This window comes from Lissotriton vulgaris, chromosome 2_1, assembly GCF_964263255.1.
Source record: "Lissotriton vulgaris chromosome 2_1, aLisVul1.2, whole genome shotgun sequence".
NCBI lineage: Eukaryota > Metazoa > Chordata > Amphibia > Caudata > Salamandridae > Lissotriton > Lissotriton vulgaris.
In genome coordinates, this window is record NC_141687.1 from 1,073,075,869 (window position 1) to 1,073,101,851 (window position 25,983).

Sequence of the window (25,983 nt, forward strand, 5' to 3'; positions counted from 1 at the left end):
GGACAGGGTAGAGTTGCACATGTGACATGTGACCGGTCAGCGTCACCAGTGTGGCGGAGCTACCCAGAGTCGTTGGGATATCCCACCCAATGTCACCTAGTCACTGCTGGCAAATTACACACACACACACAAAAGTAAAGTACCGGCAGAAGACCATGTGAGGTCTACACCCCTTTATTATATAGCCAGAGGATGTACATGGTGCGTATCCAGGGCAATGAGGTAGTGTGGGGAAGGTCCGGGTGGATCACTACAATACTGTATTGAGTGTGGAAACAAAAAGAGAAAATTAGCTCACTATAAAGTGAGCAGTGGAAGGATACAAGTCAGCCAATCAAAAGGATGGTAACGAAGTAAAGGTCCAGAGGATAAAAAAACACAAGAAGAGGAACGTATTAAATATGAATCAAGCAAATGAAAATGACAATAGAGTCAAACACTGATAAGTAATGGGTGGGTTGTAAACTCACAGTAAGCCCTCAAACGTTTTTTTCGCAACCAGACAGCTTGTGCTGTCTGGTTGCAAGACCTTGCAAGGAAGAGATAGGCTGCACTTAGGTGTTCCTAAATAGGTTCCGGGTGCAAGTTCTTCCATCACTCCTCCACTGATTCCGGAAATGAGCTCCATCTCCTTCCCATCCACCCACTGCAGAGCAAAGAATAAGCTAAGACTTCTGAAGCTTCCTATGTCCACATGTGAGTAGATCATCTAATCTATAGTTTTTCGTAACATTCTGGTATTTGTTGTCCTGCATATAGATAGTAAAATAATACTACTGCAAAGAATTTGTAGTAATTAAGGCGAAAGCAGGAAACGTATACCCGAAGTATTTATTAGACTACAAGGTTGTGGAGCAGAGGGAAAACCGCTCCACCAGGTTCAGAAGAAAACCTCAAGATGAATCCAACAGGAATCTTCATAACACAGATGTTTCAAAGGTGACATCATAGATCATAAGTGCAAATACATGGCAGTACTTAGGGGAACATAACAACATACACATTACTACATAATCCAAAGAACAGACCTGGACTAGAAGAACGTGCGACATAGACCTACAAAACTTGTGAACTCTGTTATACATGTACCCAACAGACAGCACTGGCAAGTATAACTCTTATGCACAAAATTGCAGTTTGCTTTACAACAGTGAAGATAAAAACACAATATTGCATTTCGTTTTACAGCGGGCAAGATAACAATGGACTAGTAGTCAGTAATGAGATAAGAAACATCCAGAGATTTAAGCATATCAGCAATTGGATAAGAAAACACACGAGTGAGAACTTCAATAAAGTTAAACACACTGTCTTGTCGTTAGTAATCAAGTGTCTTATGTATAAAAGCATTTTAGTGGTCAGAAAGGGCCTGATTCTCAGCATTGGGCCATTATTGACTTCAAAAATGCTTTTCAATATGTACAAAGCACAAATTGCATTTCAGGAACATGTTCCTATATCGCAATTGGTGTTTAGTGATTCGACATTTGGAAGGAGCCTTCTTAGGGCGTCCTTTCCTAATACGGAATCGTAACGGTATGTGTGAATATTTTGCGACCACATAACTGTCACAAAACATTCATTTTTCACCGATACCTCAAGGGTGGGTATAATCATGAATGTTGAAAAAAATATTTTATAAGAGCAGGTAGTGGTCCAAGGGATCGCTGTCTGCTCTTAAAAATCAAAACTTCAAAGTTTAATTTTTTTTTTTTAAAACGCATCCTGTTTTCCTTTAAGGATAGTGGCTTGCATTTAAAAAAGAAAACAGTTTGGTTTATTAAAAATCAATCACAGAGAGATGGCGGTTTTCTGACCCCAGCAGGCCACAATACCTGTGATGGCCGCGATTCCTAGTGGGTCGCACATTGGAACCTACCGCACTAATATTCATGAGGTAGGTCGATTGCGACCCATTGGGAATTGACAAATTAAACTGAATGGGTTTCATACCTTAGAAATTTCGATTTCCGAATTGAGATTCACAAAGAATCGCAATTAGGAAATCGCAAACTCTAATGTTTTTACATACAACCCCAAATGTCATCATTTTAAGCGATGGGTTTCCTTTGGCAAGGATTGTGCTTGTATCGAAGCAGGAAACAGCAAAAGCGACAACTGGAAGAGACAGCTTTAGTTTAACATTTTGGAAAATAGGAGATCAGGACGATGTTGTCATAAGAGGAATAATCTTTTTTATTTCCGTACACAATTCAAAAGCTTTCAAAATGAAAATAAATCTCTAAACTCTTTGAAAAAGAAAATTGAGGAAACACAACATAAAGCAGTTTGTTAAAACCCTGAAGCTACTACTGGTTTAAAGTTAAATGGAATTTGAGTGCTGATACTGGGAAAGAGGAGTTCTCATAAATTCAGGTCAGATACTTTTGGAGTGGGTGAGGAATTTTCTCTTTAAAGTTATGCCTCCATACACCCAATCTTCATAAGTGCTCACTGGAATACAGTTGAGCCCACCACAACCTTTAGGAGTTGGGGTGAACCCGATGATGAAGCATGTCACTATTAGAGTGAACGAGGGTTGTATAAAGAAAACGGGTTCTTTCCCAGGCCACCCACAATAGTGGGTGTGCTGCCACCTGTCGTGCAGACGATTCCCCATCTTTCACTGTTTCAAACGAAGCCATCTTGGTCCCAGATGGGATACTTTTGTGTCTTTGAGTATGTTTCTGGGAGGAAGTATCCCTTCAATCATCTTCTTTGAGGACCTCTCAACCCTCCTAGGGTTTCCACTCGGGACCCCTAACTTTGTGTAAAAGGATTAACCAGTGTGCAACAGATCACAGGTCCGACCACCGCCACAGTGCGGGCCCATCCGCAGTATTACGATTGAGGTGGGAGCTTGTAGCAAATCACATAACAGGCACCAACCAGTACGCAGCAAATCACATCACATGCACTAACCCAGCACACAGCACATCTCTAGCCCACCTGAGTCAGACCCCTGCACCTCCAAACATTTACCCAGAGTGGAGCAGTGTGTATATGATCCACAGGAGAACATTTCCCTCTTCACCTCTGAATGTACATTGTTTGTTCATGTTGGAGGGAGTAACGCTGCACCCTTTGTAAATGACGGAGTACCCTCCCCCCAACCAACCATGAAAATTAAGTCTTGTCATTAATTGATGAGCCCTCTCACCAGTCCCTAAAACCCGCACTACACCTGTTAACCTTCCTTACACAATGTGCACTTGAAAAGGATGCACCAAAGAACAGCCTCAGTGACAACATACTGTTCCCTACTACATGGCTTAAACATCAGGGAGGTACACAAGCAACTATGAAACACATTAATGCATTCAGAAAAGAACTAATACATTTAAATGTGTGTGTGTGTGTGCTGTGTGTGTGCTAGAGTGATCATTAACAATGCTCTTGGGTAAAGTGCAAAGACATACTCTAGAGCTTTTCATTCTGTGATTTTTGTTTAGGGGGGGTGTACTTAATAACATTTGAACCTGTTTTACTCTCTCTCTGTCTCTCAAAATTCATTCCTTTCCCTCCAAATTTTCGACAACAAAAGCACTGTTTGTGTGGGATGCTATTGTCCAAATGTCCGGGAGAAGACACCACTTATTTAGTAATGTGTCTGCTTCTGTGGGCATCTACATAAGCCTTCACATGCTGCCTTGGGCTCTTCTAGTGTTCCAAACTTTTATCTTTTCTTTCCTTCTTTCCTCTCTGCAGTAAAAGTCAAGACCCATGTCCTCCAAGTATCATTGTCAAATAAGAAATGGTTAAATGAAAAAATAACACTCAATGCTTTATATACAGAGAGGGAATGCGTCTGTGATTGACATTGGGGAATAATCAGAAAAGAAAACTTGGCCAAACGTAGCCACCGTAGGCGAGTTCCCAGACTGTCTTTCAATTCACCAGCCTCAGAGTGTCTATTTACAGGATTTCACTGGGATGCAGCTTGAGACACAGGATAGAACATTCAGCCTCGAGCTCTAATAAGCACTTCTGAAAACCCAAAGTTGAAGAGATGTGCTGGTACTTTGCAGAAAGTGTTTTTTGAGTTAGAAAATCTTCCCAGGGCGGCCGCATAGTTGTGCAGTTGGTCCTCTATACCTCTCAGCACGTTCTGTAACTGAGACTCAGGAGATAGTGTGTGTCTGTATTTCGTAAGCATTATAGTGTACTGGCAGCGCTATTCTTTTATATATAATGAATATGCAGTCTTATTAAACAAGCCATCATTGATAAACAATGGGTTGAGGTTTGCTGTTATTTCTGAATAACTCTCAGCTTTACATTCTTTTCATTTTTGGGAAAAGCAGAAAGACATGCGTGAGCTTTTAGAATTATTGCAGCAACACAGACCTTTGTGTCTTGTTGCACAGCTCAAAACAGAAATAGTGAACACCCTATACTGGTCACTTTGCGAGGCATAGCTCTGTGTTGTGTCTGCACTAAGACCCAGGGCACGTGGCACACTTCCTTAGTAAAGTGCCAGTCAAGTAATAGTGGCGATATGATATATATGAAACCCTGGGGCTTTGTAGTGTGCCTGATCCTTCGGAGAGTGAACCATAGCCAAGCTCACAGGTCAGGATGGACACCCTGTTGCCGTTCCGGTGACCTGCACCCGTCTAGGCGCCTGGGGACGGCGGCCCATCAACGGAGGTCCCCGTCCACTCTGGAGAAGACGGGGGAACTGGGCCAATCAGAATAGACCAGGAACCCGCTGAAGGTGCTGTCCGTCTTAACGCTGGCATAAAGCCCGCTGTACTCCCCGACGCCCACCTGCACCCACACTTCGTCCTCGGGCTCCAGCCGCAGCAGCGCCCCCCCGGACAGGGCCGATGGTTTGGGCCAGTTGCCGTAGAACTGAAAGAAGGAGGCCTGAGCTTTGCCGTTCTTCAGGAGGTCAAACTGGAGGCTGCTCCGATAGACGGTGGCGTGGACGGCAAAGTAGTAGACTCCGGGGACCTGGCACATGAACTTGCCTGTTTTGGTGTCGTAGTGGCCCTGCTCGTTGATGAGGACCTGGTCGAAGATGATGGCTTGGTCCGCCGGGGGAGGGCTGCGAGTGTCTGTTCGTTTGGCGCTAAAGGCTGAGCGGGGATTCGCGGGGCACGTTCCCGGGGTTCCTTTCTCACCTTTGCTGCCCTCAGCTCCGGAACCTCCAGTGTCCCCACGGGGGCCTGTCATCCCTGGGAAAAAGAAGAATATGTTAGGCCATGGTTTGAGGGTAACCAGGAAGCAGCTTTGCCACAATTCAAGCTTTGCTCCACTGCACAGTAGAAGTCATAATTTCATATTTCACACACAGAAGTCATCGGCACTCAGACAGCAGAGCTATTTCTCAGATTGCCAAAATAAAGACTAAGACAGCCGAGCTGTCTCTCTTGGTAAATAGATCAAGACTTACACAGCAGAGGTATCTCTTTTTTTAAAACATATTTTATTAAGTTTGTTGATTTATGTCATATATCGATACAATACGTAGTTCTCATATTATTTCCATCTCGTACAACAGTATTCCAATAACATCGCTTTATGCATTCATTACTGCAATGTTAAGTCTAAAGATCTCCGACAGTGTCAACATTATTTATGATCATACATTTCGCTCGTGTTTGGACAGTACATGGAATATGAAGACTTCTTGATTTCTAACTATCCCCATAACTCCCCCCACCCAATCATCCCCGGTCACAGCAGAGGTATCTCTAAGGTTATAATGATCAAACTCAGCAGATTTTTCTCTTGGGTTATGCCAACGAGTACTCATCGAGCCTGATTAGGATGTCAGTCAGAAAGACTCTGAATGGCATTCGGATTTTCCTAAACCGTGTCGGAACCCACCGTAATTGGTTGGTGGGAAGCATTTCCGACCGACCAATTACGATGGAAAAGTAACCGTTCGGTCATTCCGAATCTGTTCTGACAGGCATTCGGAAACTCCGAGTTGATCGAAGGCGAATCGTACAGCTCTTCGGAGCGCCTTTCTGACTGACGTATTATGATGTCGGATTCGGACAGCCTTTCCGACTCAGACCGTCCGACACAAAAAGGCTGCCGTAAACTGACTTTTGGGGGCCACTAGCAGGCCCCACTTCATCCTGAGGCCTCTGGTTGGGGGCTGTGAGGGTACCCAAGGGACCCCTCTGTAGAACCATGCACAGTGCGATAGGCACCATGGGGTGCCTGCCACCGGGTGCAAGGTTTTCCAAAACCACCCCTTTTTAGGTCGAGCCTAGAGCTAGCGTGCATGCGCTGCAAGACTTGTTGTGGTTGAGTAGCTGAATAGAAGCCACACCCATTGTCTGCCCATATTTGTCATTGGCTTGTGTCATTATCTGTCCTAAATTCTGGCTTTTGATTTGTAAATAGGCTTGTTAGTCCCCCTTTAGTACCGCCTCCCCTTCATTTGTCACCTCCCATGGCTAGTAGCCCCTTTACTTCAGTTGTTACACAGTACGTGTTATTTAGACTGTAAGCACTACTTTCTTCATTCAGTTTCTCTAACTCTTTTTTTCCTCCGGCCCCTGTGCCCCGTCCGTGTTCAACTGCCCCCCTATCCAAATTTCTGTTACTTCTCTCCCACCATCCGTCCGTCCCGTTTCTTCTCCTTCACCCAGCCTATGTCCATTAGCTTTGTGCACTTCCATGAAGTCATGGGCTTCAATAGTGAAAAATGAATGCTTTGCTGTAGTCCCATTACTGTTTAGAAAGCGCAAGGAAGTGGGTGTGTGATCACGCCCTGGGATGGTGGCACTGGCCCCCCCGTGCAGCACCCCCTCGGCTCAGCCCCCAATCCTGGCCTCTGTGATCAGCCTGCGAGTTCCTGCTCATCTGACTGCAACCAGACCGAGTATGGGCACCAATACTACTCCCCCTGCATGCAAGGGATCTTTAGCTTAGTGTAGGAGTCTGGCTGGGACTTCTATTGTATTGTAATTTCTTTACATAGGGCTTAGTACATCCAAAGAGACGTTGAAGCACTTATTTTGTAAATTAAGTAAACACTACGGCCCCCATTACTGTTATGTACGAATCTAGGACTCTAGTGTAATTTTCCCGATTCATGTCCATATATAGATATAATTTACCCGATCCTTATATAGGCATAGAAATCATACCCATATTTAGACTGAGCCTATGCAGCCCAAATACGGCATGGCTACTTCCACTAAATTCCGAGAATCCACAATGATTTCTTAGAAAAACCCGGCTTCAGCAGCTAGGGACTTCCCCTTGCCTGAATACTAATTTATCTAGGAAATCATGGAGTTTTCAAAGAACTGAGTCTTTGATGATGTTATTATGTCCAATCATACGTCAAACTCGGCACCTTCAAGGTATAAATATTCCTACATTTGCCCAGACAAACACACAGTGGTTGCAGCAGATCGACTATCTACTTGCCCGACGCGCCCTGTTGCAGCAGGTACCGAAGAAAGCCGACCCTCCAGCTGACACACTGAGAGACGCTGTCTTTTCTCCTGCCGAGAAATCCAGCTCCAGTGTTTCCAGGCTACCCTTGCGGGTTGCTGGGAAATCGAGTCCTGAGAGAGAGATACAAGACCTCCATCATTCTAAAACCAAGGTACAGAGCTGATTAGATCCTTTGATCCTTGGCAGAAGAAATACTAAACTTAAGCTACACATTACTTACTTCTTCTTACTAGACTTAGGTTAGGTACACCAGGGTAGGCGTATTTTAGAAGCACCAGTTGAGTACTTTTAGTCATTATTTTATCACTGTATGTATTTTATGTATTTTATGTATTTTATGGCTTAGAAACCATATCATGCTCTTACAGTTCTATTTTATAATACTCTTCGTATTATGTGCCTTGTACATTATAACCAGTATTACAATTGTAGCAGTACATTTCTTATGCTTGAGAAAGAAGACTGTTCAATAAATACTTTTTATTCAAAACGCCAGTCTCTCTGTTTTCTCAGCACCTCTGGTGAAATTAAGCATGCACGATTGACTGAGTAAAATAGCTATCTATTGTTTCCGAGACTCTAGAGATTAATTTCTCATTCTTGGGAAACAAAGTTGTCATGTTTATGCGGTTGTCAGAAACGAATCCCTTCTTGTGAATTCGAGAAAGTTTCTAGTGTCCTTTGAGCTAGCTGGCACTCGCAATTAAGTCTAATAGATTCGGTAGAGACCCAGTCGACCTCAGTCCTACGTCTAAACTACAGGATATATTATTCCAATGCGCAGAGCCTATTGGGAATATAGGAACTACACTACATTACAATTGCCTGGAAATATTGTAATCATTCCTGAGCCCCCTCCCAGTCAGACAGACATTTCACCACCACTTTCTACACTCATTGAATCATTAATTGCACCACTTAAAGCGTCACACTATCAACCACGCCACTGATGACATCATATATGACGCCAGCAAAGATATTATGCTCTTGGCATGTGTGAATCTGTTAGGTTTGCAGCTTTCATCGATTTCCACCTCCTGCCAACTGTGAAACTGGCTACTCCAATCCATTCTGGTAATTGCAGTTTTGGTGAAGGAGAAAAGGTAAATAGGGCCAGTTTGTCTTAAGTGACAAACGTAGGGCTGAATTGCTGAGTCATTCCCTTCCATTCCCATTTGGCAGTGACCAATCCGCAGTCAGTGGCTCAGACTCATAATGATCAGAGGACGAGGCTACCTTGGGCCAGAAACCCTCACTGCCTGATGCCCTTTATTTGTGTCTGGTTTATTAAGCAAATAACGTTAGCAAAGAAGCGCTAAAAGCCATTGTTAGATTTGGGGGTCTCTAGTTGGCACAGGTAGGTACTTGTGACAAGTAGGGACCCTCTTCTCTAGTCAGGACAAGGGGATTACACTCCTAAAAAAACCCTGCTCATCCTCTAGGCTGCGTGGCGCGAGCAATCAAGACTTATTTCAGAGGCGTTGTAAGTTAAGCAGTTGTGACCACATACAGTAACCCAGTGACAACACTACAAATGGACACCACACAGGTTTCATATAAAAAATAAGTAGACTTTATATAGAGTTACCACAAGACCATAAACAACAAAAATACACACTATGATTACTTTAAGATGGTAGATTCAAGCTTAGTTCAGTTCAGTTCTTAGATGCGACACTCTGCATCAATGTACCTTAGATTGCGTTGCGCTTCCACGACAAGCAATGTCGCACCGATGGGAAATGCGGCAAAGTCAGGTACAAAGAAATAAAGACGTGAAGATCTTCCAGATGCGGCACGCTTCTCGGGGATGCGAGAAACTCTCGGTTCGATGCGTGGACTGCAGTGGCGACACCCTTACGATGCGATGACAACAGCTCCAGCGGCGACGCTCTTCTCCGCGATGCGTGAAGCTTCTGCTCAATGCGACAACTACAGTGGCGACATCCAAGATGCGATGGCAGCAGCTCCGACGGTGGCAAGCTTCTCGGGGATGCGAGGTGCTCTTGGTCGATGCAGTGCAATGCGACAGTTCCAGCGGCGACACCCTCCTGCTTCAGAGTTGCGACGGCAGGCACCGCGACGGCGACACGCTCCGACCTCGTTGCAAGATTTTTCTCCTGATGCGGTGCAGTGCGACAGCTCCAGCGGCGACATGCTTGTGACGGCAGCAGCAGCGATGGCGACACGCTTCCTGTTCGTTGCGGCACGCTTCTCTCCGATACGGTGCAGTGCGACAGTTCCAGCGGCGACACCCTCCTTCGGAGTTGCGACGGCAGGCACAGCGACGGCGACACGCTTCTTCTCGTTGAGTCGCGCTTCCAGCTCCTTGCGATACGCAGTTCCTCAGAATGCCCAAAACAGCAGCAGGCACTTCCACAAGAACTCTGGGGAGCTGGGGGGTGAAGACTTCAGCAGGAGGCAAGCTCTTTTCCAAGCCCTTGGAGATCCTTCACTAGTTGAAAGCAAAGTACACAAAGTTCCTTTCTCCTTCTTTGGCAGTAAGGCAACCACTGCAGGCCAATCCTCCAAGCAGCACTTCAACTTGGGAATAGTCTCTCCTCAGTTTCTTCAGGTTCCTCTCCTCAGTAAAGGTTTCATCTTGTAGTCCAAAGTGATCAGGGTCCCAATACTTGTACCCCAAATCCTTTGTTCTCTGAGGGCAGAGGGGCCTTTGCCCAGCCCAAACCAGTTCTGAAGCACTCTGTTTACCAGACTACTCCTTTCCTTTCACAGTGCAGGGCAGAAACATCAGATGCCCCACAGGGGGTGGAGTCAGCATTGTGGAAGGCAAGTACAGTCCTGGAGCACTTTGTTTACAGGACTTCTCTTCTTTCAGTGTGCAGGGCAGAGACATCAGCCTCTCCCCAGGGGGTGGAGCCAGCATTGTGGAAGGCAGGCACAGCCCTATTCAAGGTTCAGGTGCAACTCTTCCCTCCCATCTAGATGCAGATCTCTCTCTTCACCACTGGGTGACTCAGCCTGTCTCCTCGAATTTCCCAGCCCTGTCACTCACAAAACCAGACATAGGAATACACAGCCTAGCAGAGGCAGGTTTGAATGGTTAGACAAGCAAATACCTTCTTTCTAAAAGTGGTATTTGCAAACACAGAATATTAAAATAAACTTTACTAAAAGATGTATTTTATTATTCTGAGTTCAGGCATACTAAACTCGAATTTCCACCATGTTCTCTGAGACAGTTAGGATTATAAAATGTAACAATTCTAACAGCCCATTCTGGCCTATGGAGAACAGGTAGCCTTGCAATAGTGAAAAACGAAAATGGCTGTAATTCACTATTAGGACATGCCACACACACCAGGGCTTGTCCTACCTTATACTTACAATGCACCCTGCCCTTTGACCTACCATAGGGGTGACTGATATGAAGAAAGGGGAAGGTTTAGGGACTGGCAAGTGGGTGCACTTGCCCAGTCAGCATGACAGTGCCAGACTGCACACAGGCTCTGCAATGGCAGACCTTAGACACATTTTACAAGGCTGCTTCTGTGGGTGGCACAGCCAGTGCTTCAGGTCCACCAGCAGCATTTGGATTTACACGTCCTGTGCACTAGACTAGGGTCTGAAAAGTAAACCAAATAGCCAAACATGGAACCACTGATTAGTACATCAATTTACAATGGGGAGCACTTGCACTGTGGCACTGGATAGCAGTGGCACAGTGCCCAAAGCATACAACACCAGCAAAAATACATGAGGCAACAGCAAAAATGGAAGGGAGACCCACGCCAATGGTGCCAGGTCTAACAGCCATCCACATCAAGTATCTCCCATCCTAACAGACCTATCTGCAGAGACAAAGTTTAGGCGCAAGACCCCCTTGCCCCCCGCACCCCCTGTGTTCATCCTCCTCTGCCCCTTCTCCATTCCCAGCTTCCCATTACTGATCCTAATTGGCAACCCTTTTGTGTCCACAGGTCAGGTCCTGATACAGTGCAGTGACCGGCCTGTGAACACACATTTCCCCATTGCCCCCTCACTAAATCACCTACTCAGTTGCTAAACTGAAGGTGAGAATTCATGCAGTGGGGTCCCCACCACATGAATTTGGGACAAATGGAGGGAGGTTAGTAAAAGATAGCACAATTTTGTAGGCAGTCTGAAGTAGGCAATGACACTTCTGATTTCATAGTTGGGACGTGTTTGCCGCTGGCATGAATTTCATTTGTTGGCCCTACGTATTTTCTATGGGTGTGCACTGGTTTAAATTATTATCTAAAAATGTTTTATTCTATCCAACCACTCCACCTCTTTGGGCCCCTCCTTAGATGAAAGAAGAGCACCAATTTCTCTAGACCCTTCCACACCACAGCTGGGCTCTAAACGCATGAGTCAAAAATGAGAAGGGTGACGGGGAAAGACTCAGAGTTCCTGGGATGCAGACAGGGCTGTCACAGATGCATATAGCACAGTGGGTTGAACACCTGCTGCACAGATCTCTGTAAAACGAAAGGGCACGTTTCAATCCTCGTAAGACAGCTCAGAGGGTGAATGTGCATACTGTGAAGCTCAGCATGCAGACTGCTAGTTACATGTTTCAATCATGTAAATTAGGTATATTCTGTGGCATATATGGAAAGATTGCTCTGCTCCTACAGCAGGGTACAAGTGCCAAGAAGTGCCAAACCTGACAGGGACGCTTCAGACCATCATCCATTTACATTCTATGGACACCATGGTGTCGACTAACTGCACCAATTAAGCAAACTATTGTGTGTTTCCCAAAGTAATGCATGTAACATTGTTCATTACTCTCCACATAAGTGTCATTGCAGGGCAGCATATCTGAAAACACCTAATTCGAATAATTTATTTACAGAATCAGGGGAGAGAATTATCTGAAAATTACCAGCACAACTATTTCTTTAATGTTCTAATCAACAAAGTAACCCAATTCCACGTTACTGGCACCTGTAATTTGATTAACAAACTGAATGTCCCTTTTTAATTCCTTTCACTGCCAAGATTTTCTTTCTTCCAGCCCTCTTTCTACCTTTGTTGTCTGGGCACATCTGACGCTGTTCTTTTTAGCTTTTCATTAACAGGAGCACACGTTTTACACTCTCCTCAGCAGAAATAGTGAATGTGGCAGATGGAGGCCCCCCTGTGCACTAGAGTCTGCCAATGCCTGGTCCCGTCGGTAATTCCTCATTCTAAGTTCTCTATACAGTGCTGTAGCTGCTTCTCTGGTCCTACCGGCAATTCCTCATTCTAATTCTTCTAGACAGTGCTGCAGCTGCTTCTATGGTTCCAGTGGTAATTCATCATTCTAAGTCCTCCAGTCAGTGCTACAGCTGTGTCTCTCTTCCCAGTGGTAATTTCTCATTTGTTAGTCCTCTTGTAAAAAAAACAATATAACCTACAACGCCAATAGCTAAAACTTTCAAAAATGTAAGACCAATTGCATTGCAAATGCTTGTTTCAATGGGAGCCTGTGTTGTCGGTCAGAACACAGGCTCCCATTGAAGTCAGTGGGAGACCTTCCGAATGGAGTTCAGAAGCATCATAATCGGTCGGTCATATCCTCCAACTGCAAATCGGTCGGAACCTATTCCGACAAGGAGTCGGGAGGTTCAGTTTCCGACTGACATCATAATCAGTCCCATAGTGTTAAACAGACAGGAAATAAGATAGCAGAGTTATCTGTCAGTCGCACTTTTCATGAGAGACAGCAGAGCTATCTCTTATGTTACGCAGATTTGGCCTTCGGCCAAAAAGCTATCTACAAAGGTTATGCAGCCTCAGAGCTCTGGCAACAGAGCTGTCCTGTGGGTTACACAGACTTTGTCCTCACACCAAAATGCTATATGGAGCTTGAAAACATATCACATCACTACTGGGCCTGGAGGGATATTCTACTACACAATTACGTCAGAACTTAAAATATTACTCCACATTGCTCCACAGCTCCACTGTACCTTGAATGAGATAGGAAAACATGCACCAATGTGCCTTGGGATATTTCTACACACCTTAATCATAGCAGGAATAAGACGCTACTATACGTTGGCTCACATATAACTGCAGGACTCCATTGTACCTTCAGTGAGATATTACAGCACAGCTTCAACTTAGCCCACAGTAAGATATTACGGAACATGTGATTGCAAAACTTCATTGAGATTGCAACAATACATTACTGCACTGTAAGGTGGGCTTGCGTCTATGCCTGGCTCCGGCTTGGCCCTTGTCCTATGGGGACTGGGAAGCCAAAATAGAGCAGAGTCAAGCATCCAGGCACTGCTTTTCAGTCTCGCTATTGTAGCTTTAGAAGACAAAAACATTAACTACAGGCAGCTCAGTGCCTAATTTGAGCTTGTGGTTTCAGGTTCTCGGCAATTAATTGTCATCACTGGCACTTGTGACAGTCTGCCACAAGGTGGCACTGCCTGGCTAATTTAGAGATGACCACGACAATAGATATTTATGAATTTAATATAAAATAAAATTATTATTACCTGTCGTCCAAGCCATTCTTATAGCTTTGTTGGCCTAAGATAGTCTGAATTATCACATTTATAGGTGTGTGATGGTTAGTAGTTGTGTTGTTACTACAGCTGGCAGCATGGCAGGGGCAATTTGTGGTGCAGGCTGCAGTGGCCTTCTGACGAGAGCCTTGGCACTTTTTTTTGTTGTTGTACAAATTAAGCATTGAGGCAGCTGATTTTGCAAAGTATAAAAAGGAGCTTTTATGGAGGGGTGCCTTTGCAGCGGAGCTGAGATTGAGTTCACAAGCGTCTCACTGAACAAATACCTGTAATCAGAGAGCATACTCCCTGGGAAGTCAGAGAATTCTTTGTTTTGCTTAACAATTAAATCTCCATGACTGAAGAGCGAGAGGGTCACCTGGTTGTAGTATTGGATATCGAGAATAGGAAAGTTGGTAAACCTTAATATAGTGTCCAAAACATAGAGGACCACAATATTGAATGCCTCTACTGGCTATCACATTGCTGCGCTCGCGCTTGCATTAGCGCTGTGTATTTTAGCATTTCCTCGTTCTGTATTTGTGTTTGACAATCTGTTTTGCTTACCCCTGTTTTTAAAATCTTGTTTGCTGCTCGCGCTCCTCATTCCCCTCACTGCATATAAAAAGTGCTCTCTTGCCACAAAGCACCACCACTTTGGTGGGTCCGGGTCCCGGGGGCGAACTTTGGTGGGCGCCATCTTGGATTGGGGCATTTGATCCGGCGGCCGCCGCCATCTTGGAGCGGACTCGCGCGCTAAGGGCTGATTGGAGCGCCTATTTAAAGTCGCTCCCTCCCGCGCAGCGGGATGCGCAGTTGGACGCCTTCGCTTAGCCTGAGTCCTGCCAGAGTCCTGCCCGTCTGCGCTCGTCTGCGCAAGGGAGACGCAGGACGCGGCAGGACGCTATCGTGCTGCAAATATGATTTATCAGTATTCCAGCCAGGCTCTTCATTTGATCAGACAATGTCTGCCCTCTTGTTCGCACTCAGCTCAGCATCCCCTGTGCGGCCCTCATACTTGCCCATGCGGATGGTGGGAACTATCGGCACCGACGATGGCCCCTAGCCAGGTACTGCTGCATCGTAAGAAGGAACCTTTACCCTCAGGTGCCGTTAAACTTTGGCACCATAATGTCAGATCCCTGTCGAAACATCATCGAGATATTTATGAACTTATCTCCTTAGAAGGTCCTGATGTCTTCTTCATGACGGAGACCTGGCTAGGTGATGAGGATACGGCCATTATTAATCTGGCCCTCCCTCCGGGCTACGCAATTCATACACTAAATCGCAAGGGGAGAGGCGGAGGCATAGCCGTGGCTTTTAAAACTTGCTTCACTTGCACCTGGAAGCCTATGGACTTGGCTGGCGCAGAGTGTGCCCATTTTTCCATCAGCATTAGTCAGCATCAAACATTGTCAGGTCTTCTGATTTACCGTTCTCCAGGGAGTGACAGTGCTTTCAGGAAAGCCCTTCCTGAGCTGGTAAGCTCTCTCTCTCTGTTCTCCTCCAACATTACCATCATCGGCGATCTTAATATACACTTCGATGCCATGGAGATACCAGCGGTTAGAGGTCTGCTGGACGACCTTGAAGCAGTACAGCTATTCCAACTGGTCCGTCATCCGACCCATGAGGGAGGTCATATCCTCGATCCGGTCTTTACAAACCTTCAACTGGCCGAGGTCTCACCCCCTAGACCCATGGGATGGAGTGATCATTACCTCATTGAGCTTTCTGTCACAATGGTGACACAATCTATTGGGAAGCCTGATAAAACATCTTTCAGGCGGCCCTGGAAAAAGCTCAAATTGGAGGACTTCCATCGTCTCCTGATCACCACACCTCTGGCTCACACGGATGACGTTGCAACTGGGTATACCATCTTTTGCGCTTGGATTGTTAAAGTCCTTGACGTATTAATATCAGCCGGCTGGAGTAGGAATCGACATTCTCAGCCTAATCCCTGGTACACGGAGGCACTCAGGTGTATTAAAGCTACCTGCCGACAAGCCGAAAGAGCATGGAGGAAGAATTATGATAAAGACCTGAAAGTATGCTACCTGGCCAAGGTAAAAACATACCACAGAGCTGTCTGCCGAGCCCGAGCTGATTACTATGCACGGGAGTTCCAGGCGAGCTCAAATCCGTCCAAACTGGTTTTCAAAGTCTTGAAGGAGCTCACAGTGAACAGACTTCCTATTAGGGAGATCTGTTCCCTTGCCCACTGTGAGTCGTTAGCCAGCTTCTTTGTGGAAAATGTAAATGCCATCTACCGCTCTTTACCCAAAGCTGACCCTGACAGTACGACCTTGACATTGCGTACTTCTCAGTGCTTGGCCTCTCTCTCTATACCATCGGAGCAGGAGTTTAATCTCCTAGCGGCCAAGGTCAAGTCTGGCTCACCGGATGACCCTTTGAGACCTGCCCAGTTTATGGACTCGGCATCCTTTTGCCTTCCTCCTATCCGCCATCTGGTGGAGCAATCCCTTACCATCGGTTCAGTTCCACCTAGTTGGAAGGCTGCCTGCGTCATGCCCATCATAAAGAAGCCTGGATTGGATCCGTTGAAGCCGGAGAGTTATCGACCCATCCCCCTCCTTCCCTGGGTGGCAAAAATTACAGAGGCCCATGTGAATAACATCTTAACAAACCATCTGGAATCTGCACATCTTCTAGATCCTACACAGAATGGTTTTAGATCTGGACATAGTACAGAGACGGCACTTCTATTCATGTTTGAACATCTCCGCTCTGTACTAGATGCAGGTCAAACGGCGGCACTGGTCCTCTTGGACCTAAGTGCCGCCTTTGACACTGTATCTCATACCATTCTTATTCGAAGGCTTGGTGAGGCTGGTATTTCAGGCAGGGCGTTGGATTGGTTTCAATCGTTCCCTTCAGAACGATCCTTTCAGGTTGTAGTGCCACCGTTCAGATCCAAGCCCCATGCCATCACTCAAGGAGTCCCGCAGGGCTCGGCGTTGAGCCCCACTCTCTTCAACCTCTACGTTCAACCTTTGGCGGAGGTTGCGAAGAGTTGGGGTCTCACTATGGAATCATACGCCGATGATACCCAGTTGGCGGTGGCTCTTAACGGGGACTCTGACCAACTGGCATCGAACTTTGCGGATGGTTTGAGGGCCGTTGCTAGTTGGCTTACGTCCAATTGTTTACAACTCAACGCCCTCAAAACTGAGGTGATGGTGCTGGGGAAACATCCTGATCTGTGGGGTGCTAGCTGGTGGCCTAAGGAGCTGGGACCTCCCCCAAAACCTGTCTCCGAACTCAAAAATCTTGGCGTCTGGTTGGATTCCAAACTAACCTTCTCGTTCCACACTAAGAAGGTGGCATCCATGTGCTTCGGCATTTTGCGTGGCTTGAGGTCTATCCTCAAATTTTTTGATGCCCCCACCCGCCAGATGGTGATCCAAGCTAGCGTACTATCGAGGCTCGATTACGCGAGCTCACTGTTCTTGGGCACCAACCAGGCGGAAGTCTTGCGACTTCAACGGGTGCAGAATGCGGCAGCTAGGGCTCTGGTGGGCCTGCCACGCTTCTGCTCAGCCCGTAGCACAATTTTCAATCTGCACTGGCTGCCAGTAATCAGGCGCATAGAGTTCAAGGCCCTCTGCTTTGCGTTCAAAATTCTTAAATCTAACACCCCTATCATCCTTCAGCACCTTTTGTCCTCGTACACCCCTTTGCGCAGCCTTCGTTCTGCTGGCCAAAATCTGGCACTTGTCCCCCAATTTCAAAAATGTAGATTGGGTGGCTGATCGTTTACGGTCTTGGCCTCTAAACTATGGAACGTACTTCCTGCCTACATTCGTTCTTTGGATGACCTTCTTGCTTTCAGGAAAGCTGTCAAAACCTATTTCTTTCCTCTGTCTTATTAATCACTCCCTACTTTTTCTGTGTTATTAGTTATGTTACCTTTTCCAGTTACAGCGCCGGGACGCCCCTTAGCTGGGGCAGCTGTGCGCTTAAAAATCCAAATAACATAACATAACATATAGACAAAGTATAGATTTACTCTTCTTAACTCCACCTCTATCTACCTTGAAGATATAGCTCATCAACTGGGGTGGTAGTAGTGGTAGGAGTTTTATTGCAGGTGCCGCAAGGGCCTGGAACGAACTTCCATTCCACCTTAGAAACTCAACCCAACACCTCTTGTTTAGGAAAGGTCTGAAAACGTGGCTTTTCACCATATAGCCTCCTTTCACCTCAGCAATTTGATAGCGCCAGGACACCCTAGAGTAACCGTTGAGCTTAAAAAAAATTAAATTAACATAACAAACATCCTGGTACATAGAAAATCTATACCTATTTACCTGTTGGTATTTTGGTCCATTATAATAAGGACCCATGATATTTCCTATTTATTATTCAGGAGCCACACCCCTCTCCTGTTTACTGTTTTACACATAGCATGTCAGATTGAAATAATGCTTTCTTTATTGAACACAGTGTACTACGTAGCTCATGAAAAAACCCCGAATCATTGTATTTTTGCGTTTAAATATATCAGAAAACAGATATTAACCAGTGGCTCCTTTGTCTAATGTTTAACTAGGAGGCTTTCACACAAATCCCAGCTTCCTCATGCAACCAAATTGTGTGATTTTACACAAAAGATTGCCTTCTTTTGATTTTTAAAACTCAGACGATCTGGAAAGAGCTGAGTTCAGGAAATACTTTACATAAAAAAACATTTATTGTTTAGTAGACAATAGCGTCGAGTCGCGTACAACAATATTGGCCATATACTCAATGCACATGACATACGGGCATTCCTTGGATAATGTAAGGCAGTGCTGTCATAGTTTTGGCGGAGCAAAAAAGTTAATCTTAAAAAAAAAAGATCCATCGCACAGAAAGCAGTGCAGTGACAATATCAAATGTTGAAGGGGCCTGGGAACAACATTCCCAAACATTTTTTTATTTAACCGAACGGTTGTCATATTTTCTATTTAAAAAAAAAAACATTCCTGAACTGTTGAGCTGCCGTGGGATGTAAGGGAAGAAATGGGTCTCTTCTACTGTGAAGTACGGGAAGGTACAGGCAGCTAAAGACGTAACCAGCCTCCTCTCCATGGCGGCGGCTACCTGAAAGACATCTAAATGTGTGTGATTGGTTAAGCAGCAGATCACAATCTGGAATCTGTCCCTTTAATGAACACCTATATAAAGATTTGCACAAGGTAGGTAGGTTACTACAGACATAACGATTGAAAGTAATGCATGAACTTAAACACTTTAGCTTTTTGCACATTTTGAGGAAGTATATTTATACAGTGTACAGCCTGTCTTATATTGTGTGTGACACATTTTTTACACTAATGACTTACATGTTTACAGTGCTTTCTGCCTCAGGCTAGGACCTCGGAGCACTCTAAATACACATATCACCATTCCACAGTTCCCCGACCGGGATTCAAATCAGTGATCCTCTGTTTTTTTCACAGATGTCTGAAATCATCGTATTAACCAATCTAGATTTGATACCAGTATAATGTATTTGCCAAAGATACATTTAACTTGCATTTTTTTTTTTTGCTTGTGTAATATTTACTATGGAGTTACCCGGAGGTGAAAGGCCATCAAAATAATTACCGAACATGTTTTTGTATTTATTTAGCCACATCTCTGAACCTGCTCCTGCACCCATTGCACTCAGGATCAAAGTCTCCATACTTTACTTTATGCACTTCGACTGCTGTATAAACTAGTCTTTCTCATTTTTTCATGATGTATGTTGTATGGTGTTTGCACGTCTAACCTTTAGATTGCTTGGCTCATGCTTTGGCTCTTAGAACCGAACCAGAACCCTGGTTTTGACTTCCCCTTTGAATTTTCTTGATTGACCACCTCTATTGCAAGTTTCTCTTTGGCATGCAGCATTTTCCGCATTGAATCACTGGGGCGGTAAACCTGAAATGCATCATTACTATCATTGTAGTTACAAAAGGTAACCGTTAGAGAGCGATCAAGAATAATAAATATATCCGAAGCGAGCACGATTTTTGCCACATCCTTAACCATGAGCTGTCAACTGCAGTTTGAACACAAGGTGGCGCTCGTACAACAATAATGAAAAGCACGACTACAATTGAAGCCTCAAACATGTTTTCATCTATCTATCTATCTATCTATCTATCTATCTATCTATCTATCTATCTATCTATCTATCTATCTATCTATCTATCTATCTATCTATCTATCTATCTATCTATCTATCTATCTATCTATCTATCTATCTGTCTGTCTGTCTGTCTGTCTGTCTGTCTGTCTGTCTGTCTGTCTGTCTGTCTGTCTGTCTGCCTACCTACATACATGGTGACCCCAGAGTTGAGGCCTTATGTTGCTGCCCTACAAGATGTTATTAATGCTGACAGATTCCACACAATATCTTGGCTGTATTTGATCAATAAATTGCTGACCTCATTAGGCTGCAGCAATCTTTGGTACCTTCCAGTTTCGGGTTCTTTTCGCTCTAAGGGGGTCACTAAAACACAAGTATTTGGCAGTGGTAACACAGTGGGACGAACAAATCATGACAGACACCCCACTGACAGGGCAATTTTTGAATTCTAAAATAGCGCATGAGTTAAAGAGATACTGGGATTTAATTATGATCCAATCCAATCCAATCCAAAAATTCTTTATTTCGGCCACATGGGCCATAAAAGATACAATAAAATACAGTACATATATAACACAGTATTTACATATAAAAAGATCTACTAGATCTGCATGGGGTAAGGAATACATGGTACCAGTTCAGGGGGACATTTTCTTCCTTATTATCCATACTGCCATTAAGAATTTTGAGACAGCAAAGACAATATGGCCCAGGGTGTTAGTTTTCATAACCCTATATGCCTGTAAGTACTCCCTAAAACCCAGGTTTCGGCACAGGGGTGCTATCCAGCGCTTCCTGGGACTCTGGTAGGCATGGCAAACAAACATTATGTGTAAATCATCTTCGTCCTGGGTTTTGCAACAAGGGCAAAGTTTGTCACCCCCTGTGGACCATTTATGGGTGAATACTTTGGTGGGAAGTGTACCAAACCTCCATTGCAGGAACAATTTCCTCGCCAAAAGAGGAAAGATAAAATCCATAAAAGGTTCGAAAAGATAAGAATTTTTGGATTCCATAAAACGTCCCGTCAAGGTGCCGCTGTTGTGAGCATTATCCATGTCAGCCAGATTTTTGATTTTATAGAGCTGGGTGAGAGTTTTGCGCGTAATCCTTTGACAGCCCTGAGCTGGATCATCCCATAGGTCTGGCAAGTTCAAACTGTACAACTCCGTCTTGATAAAAGCCAGCCAGGGAATTTTGTTGCTACCATTCAGCCTCAATACATGAACAAGGTCCTGTCTGTAATGGTACAGTTCCTCGGTAGTCCATATCCGGTGCCAAAACTTCACGGGTTTCGACAGGAGGTCTTCGGCAATGGAGTGTAAACCCAAGTCTAGTCGTAGGGGGAGGAGTGGCGTACCTTGCGGGAGAGCGAGTAAGCGTCTCAAAAAATTATTTTCCACCGCTGCCAGTGCCTTCCCTGCTTTGTGACCCCACAACTCGCTGCCATACATGGCTGCTGCCTTCGCTTGGGATCTATATGTTTCCAGGGCCGTGCTTACAGGCTTAAAGGTGGACTTGTTTGCTACCTTCAAGAGTGCGCCCGATAGCTGGGATAGTTTCAGCCTTGACCTCGCTATCTGGCAGTCCCAAGCTAAGTTTTCTTGTAATGTTACCCCCAGATATATAAAGGTCGAGACCCTCTCAAGACTAACTTCCCCGAGTTTTGGATTGGGTCTGGTTTTGGTAGGAGGATTGAAGATCATGAACTTAGTTTTTTCAGTGTTCACCTCCAGCCCATGTTGATGACAAAAAAGGCCAAAACCATTCACAATCCTCTGGATTCCCATGGGGGATTTGGAAAGCAGGAGAGTATCGTCAGCAAACATAATTGCCGGGACCCTCCTGCCTGCCAAAAGCGGGGCATCATTGTCCTTAACAGTGTCAAGATGTTGAATGACACTGTTAATGAAGAGACAGCTTCCCGTTAGATAAAAAACTATATAATCAGTTTAGATAAGGGACGCTCCCTTTGAAATCGTTTCTGGCTAAGTGAGCAGGCTCTGACACGGGAAACTGCCCCTATTGCTCTGATCAAGAGGAGACCATGCCACATGTGTTGTTTGCATACAAGATAGGGTGGTGGCTGGGAAAATCGGCGCACACACAAAACTGGTACAGAGTCATTTTGCTAAATATCTCAATGTCCATATACTTTAGTCGGTGCTCTGAACAGTGTAAATGGTCATACATTGTGAGCAGGATCCTAATGTTTAGATTAGGGATTTGGACGAATTTATTAGTAGATTTGCTGTGTATACCCGGTTACAATTGGGCTATTTTAGGTCATTAGAGGCCACTTAATAAATATAATGAACACGTATTACATATGACAATTAAGGATATTGGTATATTGTTATCATTCTGTATGCAATATTGTTATTGTGATTTGACACATGACTGTGAAATATGGCAAACAGAGGTTATTCCCTAGATATTATGTACATACTATTGTTTCCAACGCACTGTAACATGTACGCCAATCTAGATCTAGGATTGAGTGTAACCATTACAATCTAATCACAATGTATTATCTTTCTGTCTCTCTTTATCTCTTGATCCAATTATGATCCTATCTCATCACTCGGGTGGATCACTGATAAAATGAGTATTGTAATCCGATAGCATGCAAAATGGCCGCAATTTAAAGCATTTAAAGTAAGGACATTAGATCTAGTTTGTCTGTAGTTTTGACTAATATACTATGGAATACATTTTATTTTCACAGAACAGTCAATTACAAGATGGCTGTAACTATTGTTATTGTACTCATTATTTGCATTTATGGGAAGCGTCTGGTGATGCATATATACAGCAACCTCTCGTGAATTATCTTGATATACAATAGAAATTAGTTTTCTTAGGATAATTGTGTCTTCCGGGAATTTAAAATAGTACAACAAAGAGCATCAGACACTATGATACATTTAGTGTGATTCCATTATATCATGGGGATTTAAGATGTTACGATAATATGTCCTTTCATATCTATACACTTCATATACCAAGATGGCAGCACCATTTGCCGGTTCAAACATGGACAATGTGCCACGCATAAAATTAAAGGGGAACCGAAATAGCGCTTCTTGGAATGCCAATGACCAAATACATAAATGGATTGACTACTTCTCATAGGTAGTTTTGTAAATAGGAAAATTGTAGCATTTCAGACATTGAATAGTGAGAAATCAAATACTAGTAAACCTCTAAGATCGACTTAAACAGTCACATATACATGCTAAAATGGCAGCCATAGATGATAGGTGAAGATGTGGAAACTTTTAGTATGCGCACAACGTGACATTCCCTCCTCCCCAAATTCTGCCACATTACCGCCCGCTACGCCCAAGCACTCTCAGAATCAGGGTATGCTGTCTACGGCGTAGCCTTTTATTTACTTCAAACCAAATAATTTATCGCAGACCATTACCAAAGAAACGTATCCTTTTTGGATATATAACAATTAATCACAGCATCCCACTTTAGCTGCATCAACATGTCAACGGCAGTAAGTGAATTAGGCACAATATTACACTTAAATTTGAACTCGGACATACACTAGAACAACTTGGCCGTACCTTTGAACTTTACACTTTAACTTTTTAACTCTGCTGTACACTAGAACTTGGCCATACATTTGAACTTGGCCGTCTCGGCCACCAATGTTCCACTCTGCTGTGCACATTGTGCCGGCAGGCCCCAACGCGCTACAGCCAACAGTTGCACTGCTTGACATCCAGGGCACCGCATACCGCACCGGCCCACCGGGGTACCTGAACACAGGCCTCCTCACCAAGATTCTACTCAGTCCATACGTTGTGGGTTAGTAGAGTCCAGGACTACCGGCAGGTCAGTCCCTCCTCCTCCCCGCCGACCCACTGCACACGTGGAATCTACCCCCTCCTGGGGTCTATCAAATGGTTGCACCTTGATTATTGTGCATCCCTCTTTGTTGTTAACTGTCAGCGCTCCGCCACAGGGTGAAATGCTCCCCGGCGTACTCACCCTCCCCCCGCAGACGCTGACCGTGCTCCATAACACCTGCCTTCATATACCAAGATGGCCGCATCATTTGCCGGTTTAAACATGGACAATGTGCCATGCATAAAATTAAAGGGGAACCAATATGGCGCTCACGTGAAATGACACGGACCAAATACATGAAGGGATTGACTACTTGTCATGGGTAGTTTTGTAAATAGGGAATTTTAGCATTTCGTACATTGAATAGTGAGAAATCAAAAACTAGTAAACTTCTAAGATCGACTTAAACAATAACATATACATGCTAAGATGGCAGCTATAGATGATAGGTGAAGATGTGGAAACTTTATCACACAAGAATAAAAGGGAGAACCAACATGGGGCTTACGCTGAACGCCACGGACTGGTTACACTGCGGGAAAAACCATTTCCCACAGTAAGAGCTGAGAATAATGACAGCAAAAGGATAATATAGTTCGGAACGTGTTAATCTCTGGGAAGGATTAGCTTACTTGTGTTCTCTTATGGTTAATTTAAACTTTACGGGAAAAGTCAGGGACACGTGGGTTTAGATTGGTTTGTATTTAAAACAGTGCCGCTGTCTTTATTTCAGATGCGAAGACGCACTGACAACATATTATAAATTCTTTTGCAAATAGACGTTTGAGATATTTGGTAAGTGAGGCATCAATGGTAGATAAATTGGATCGATAGGCACATACCTTGTAATAGTGTATGAATATGACCTTTTTTACATTTCAGATAATTTTGTGACTTATAGGATGTAGTACCTGTTACAGCGTAAAGGTACATCGAGATTACTTTGATGGTAAGCTCTCCCTTTTATGCGCCCATATAATATTTAGTAGCATGAGTTTGAGTCATTAATGAAACAATTGGGAATTAATGGTACTAAAGGTGATTAAATTCACACAATTTGCACACTATAATTTTCCTGATCTCCTTTTCTTTTGTCTATATCACTTTCTTTGATTAGCTTCTTTTACAATACTCATATCGGTCCTTAAACTTTGAAAGGGCCGTTCATGGCACTTTTTGGGTGATGTACCCTGTTGAGGGGATGTACCTTATATCCCTCCCTAATTAAAATTACATGATCTGTCCTCATTCCTTACGATGCCATTATTTTATGTTTCATCCCTGATGAAGTCTTGTTTTAAATTAAAAACTGATGAAACACGTGTTGGCAATAAGCTGTATAGATGGCAAGGAGCTTTATTGATAAGCGGCAATGTGAAATGCCTGGATGTTCGAATAAAGGACAGTGGATACTACATATATAACGCATTTCTTGACTTATTGAGTGCCCGGAGACTCCAATTATGTGTTGTGTGCATGCCTGGCTTATGCCCAAATTCACTCAGCGTGGTTTGCACCTGTGTGTAAGCTTATGGGGACCTTGTGCTATTGTTATGTTAATGTTAATGAAATTTATAAAAGCGCACAAATACCTAATGGTGTCTTGGCGCTGAGGACCAAAATAAACCAGCTATACGCCTAGCTCTGGAACAGCCAGGTTTTCAAGTTTCTCCTGAAGCCAATTAGGGAACTAGGGTTCCTAAGCTCAGGTGGAAGAGAGTTCCAAAGTTTAGATGTTCCGTAGTGAAAACGACGGCCACCCCAGTGTAGAGTCCGAATTCTAGGCCACCATACTGCTGCGACTCTACTAAGAATGGTTTCTTCTGCACTGTAATTTAGCGTAATTGCTTTTGGTGTGGATGTGGGCTAAAAGAATACAAGCAATTAAATGATTATGTTTATTTTTGTCAAAATTGTGATTGTCAAGTATGGCTTTAATTAATAAAATTATGCTAGTTTTATCATGTATATTAATGTGTATTAATATATAATGTGAAAGGGTTTTAGATTGTTTTAGATTGTAATACATGGTAAGTCTTATTAGTACTGACT

At 44.2% G+C, this 25,983-nt stretch overlaps 1 protein-coding gene across 1 annotated transcript in view; it reads right to left on the bottom strand.

The window, feature by feature from the left end:
* Positions 1-815: 815 nt before the first annotated feature.
* Positions 816-25,983, bottom strand: part of C1QTNF5 (C1q and TNF related 5) — a 176,385-nt gene continuing 151,217 nt past the window's right edge. Inside the window, exon 3 of the mRNA XM_086956768.1 lies at positions 816-5,180. Coding sequence (XP_086812894.1) covers positions 4,642-5,180 — 539 coding nt within the window. The 3' untranslated portion in view covers positions 816-4,641. The remainder of the gene's footprint in view (positions 5,181-25,983) is intronic.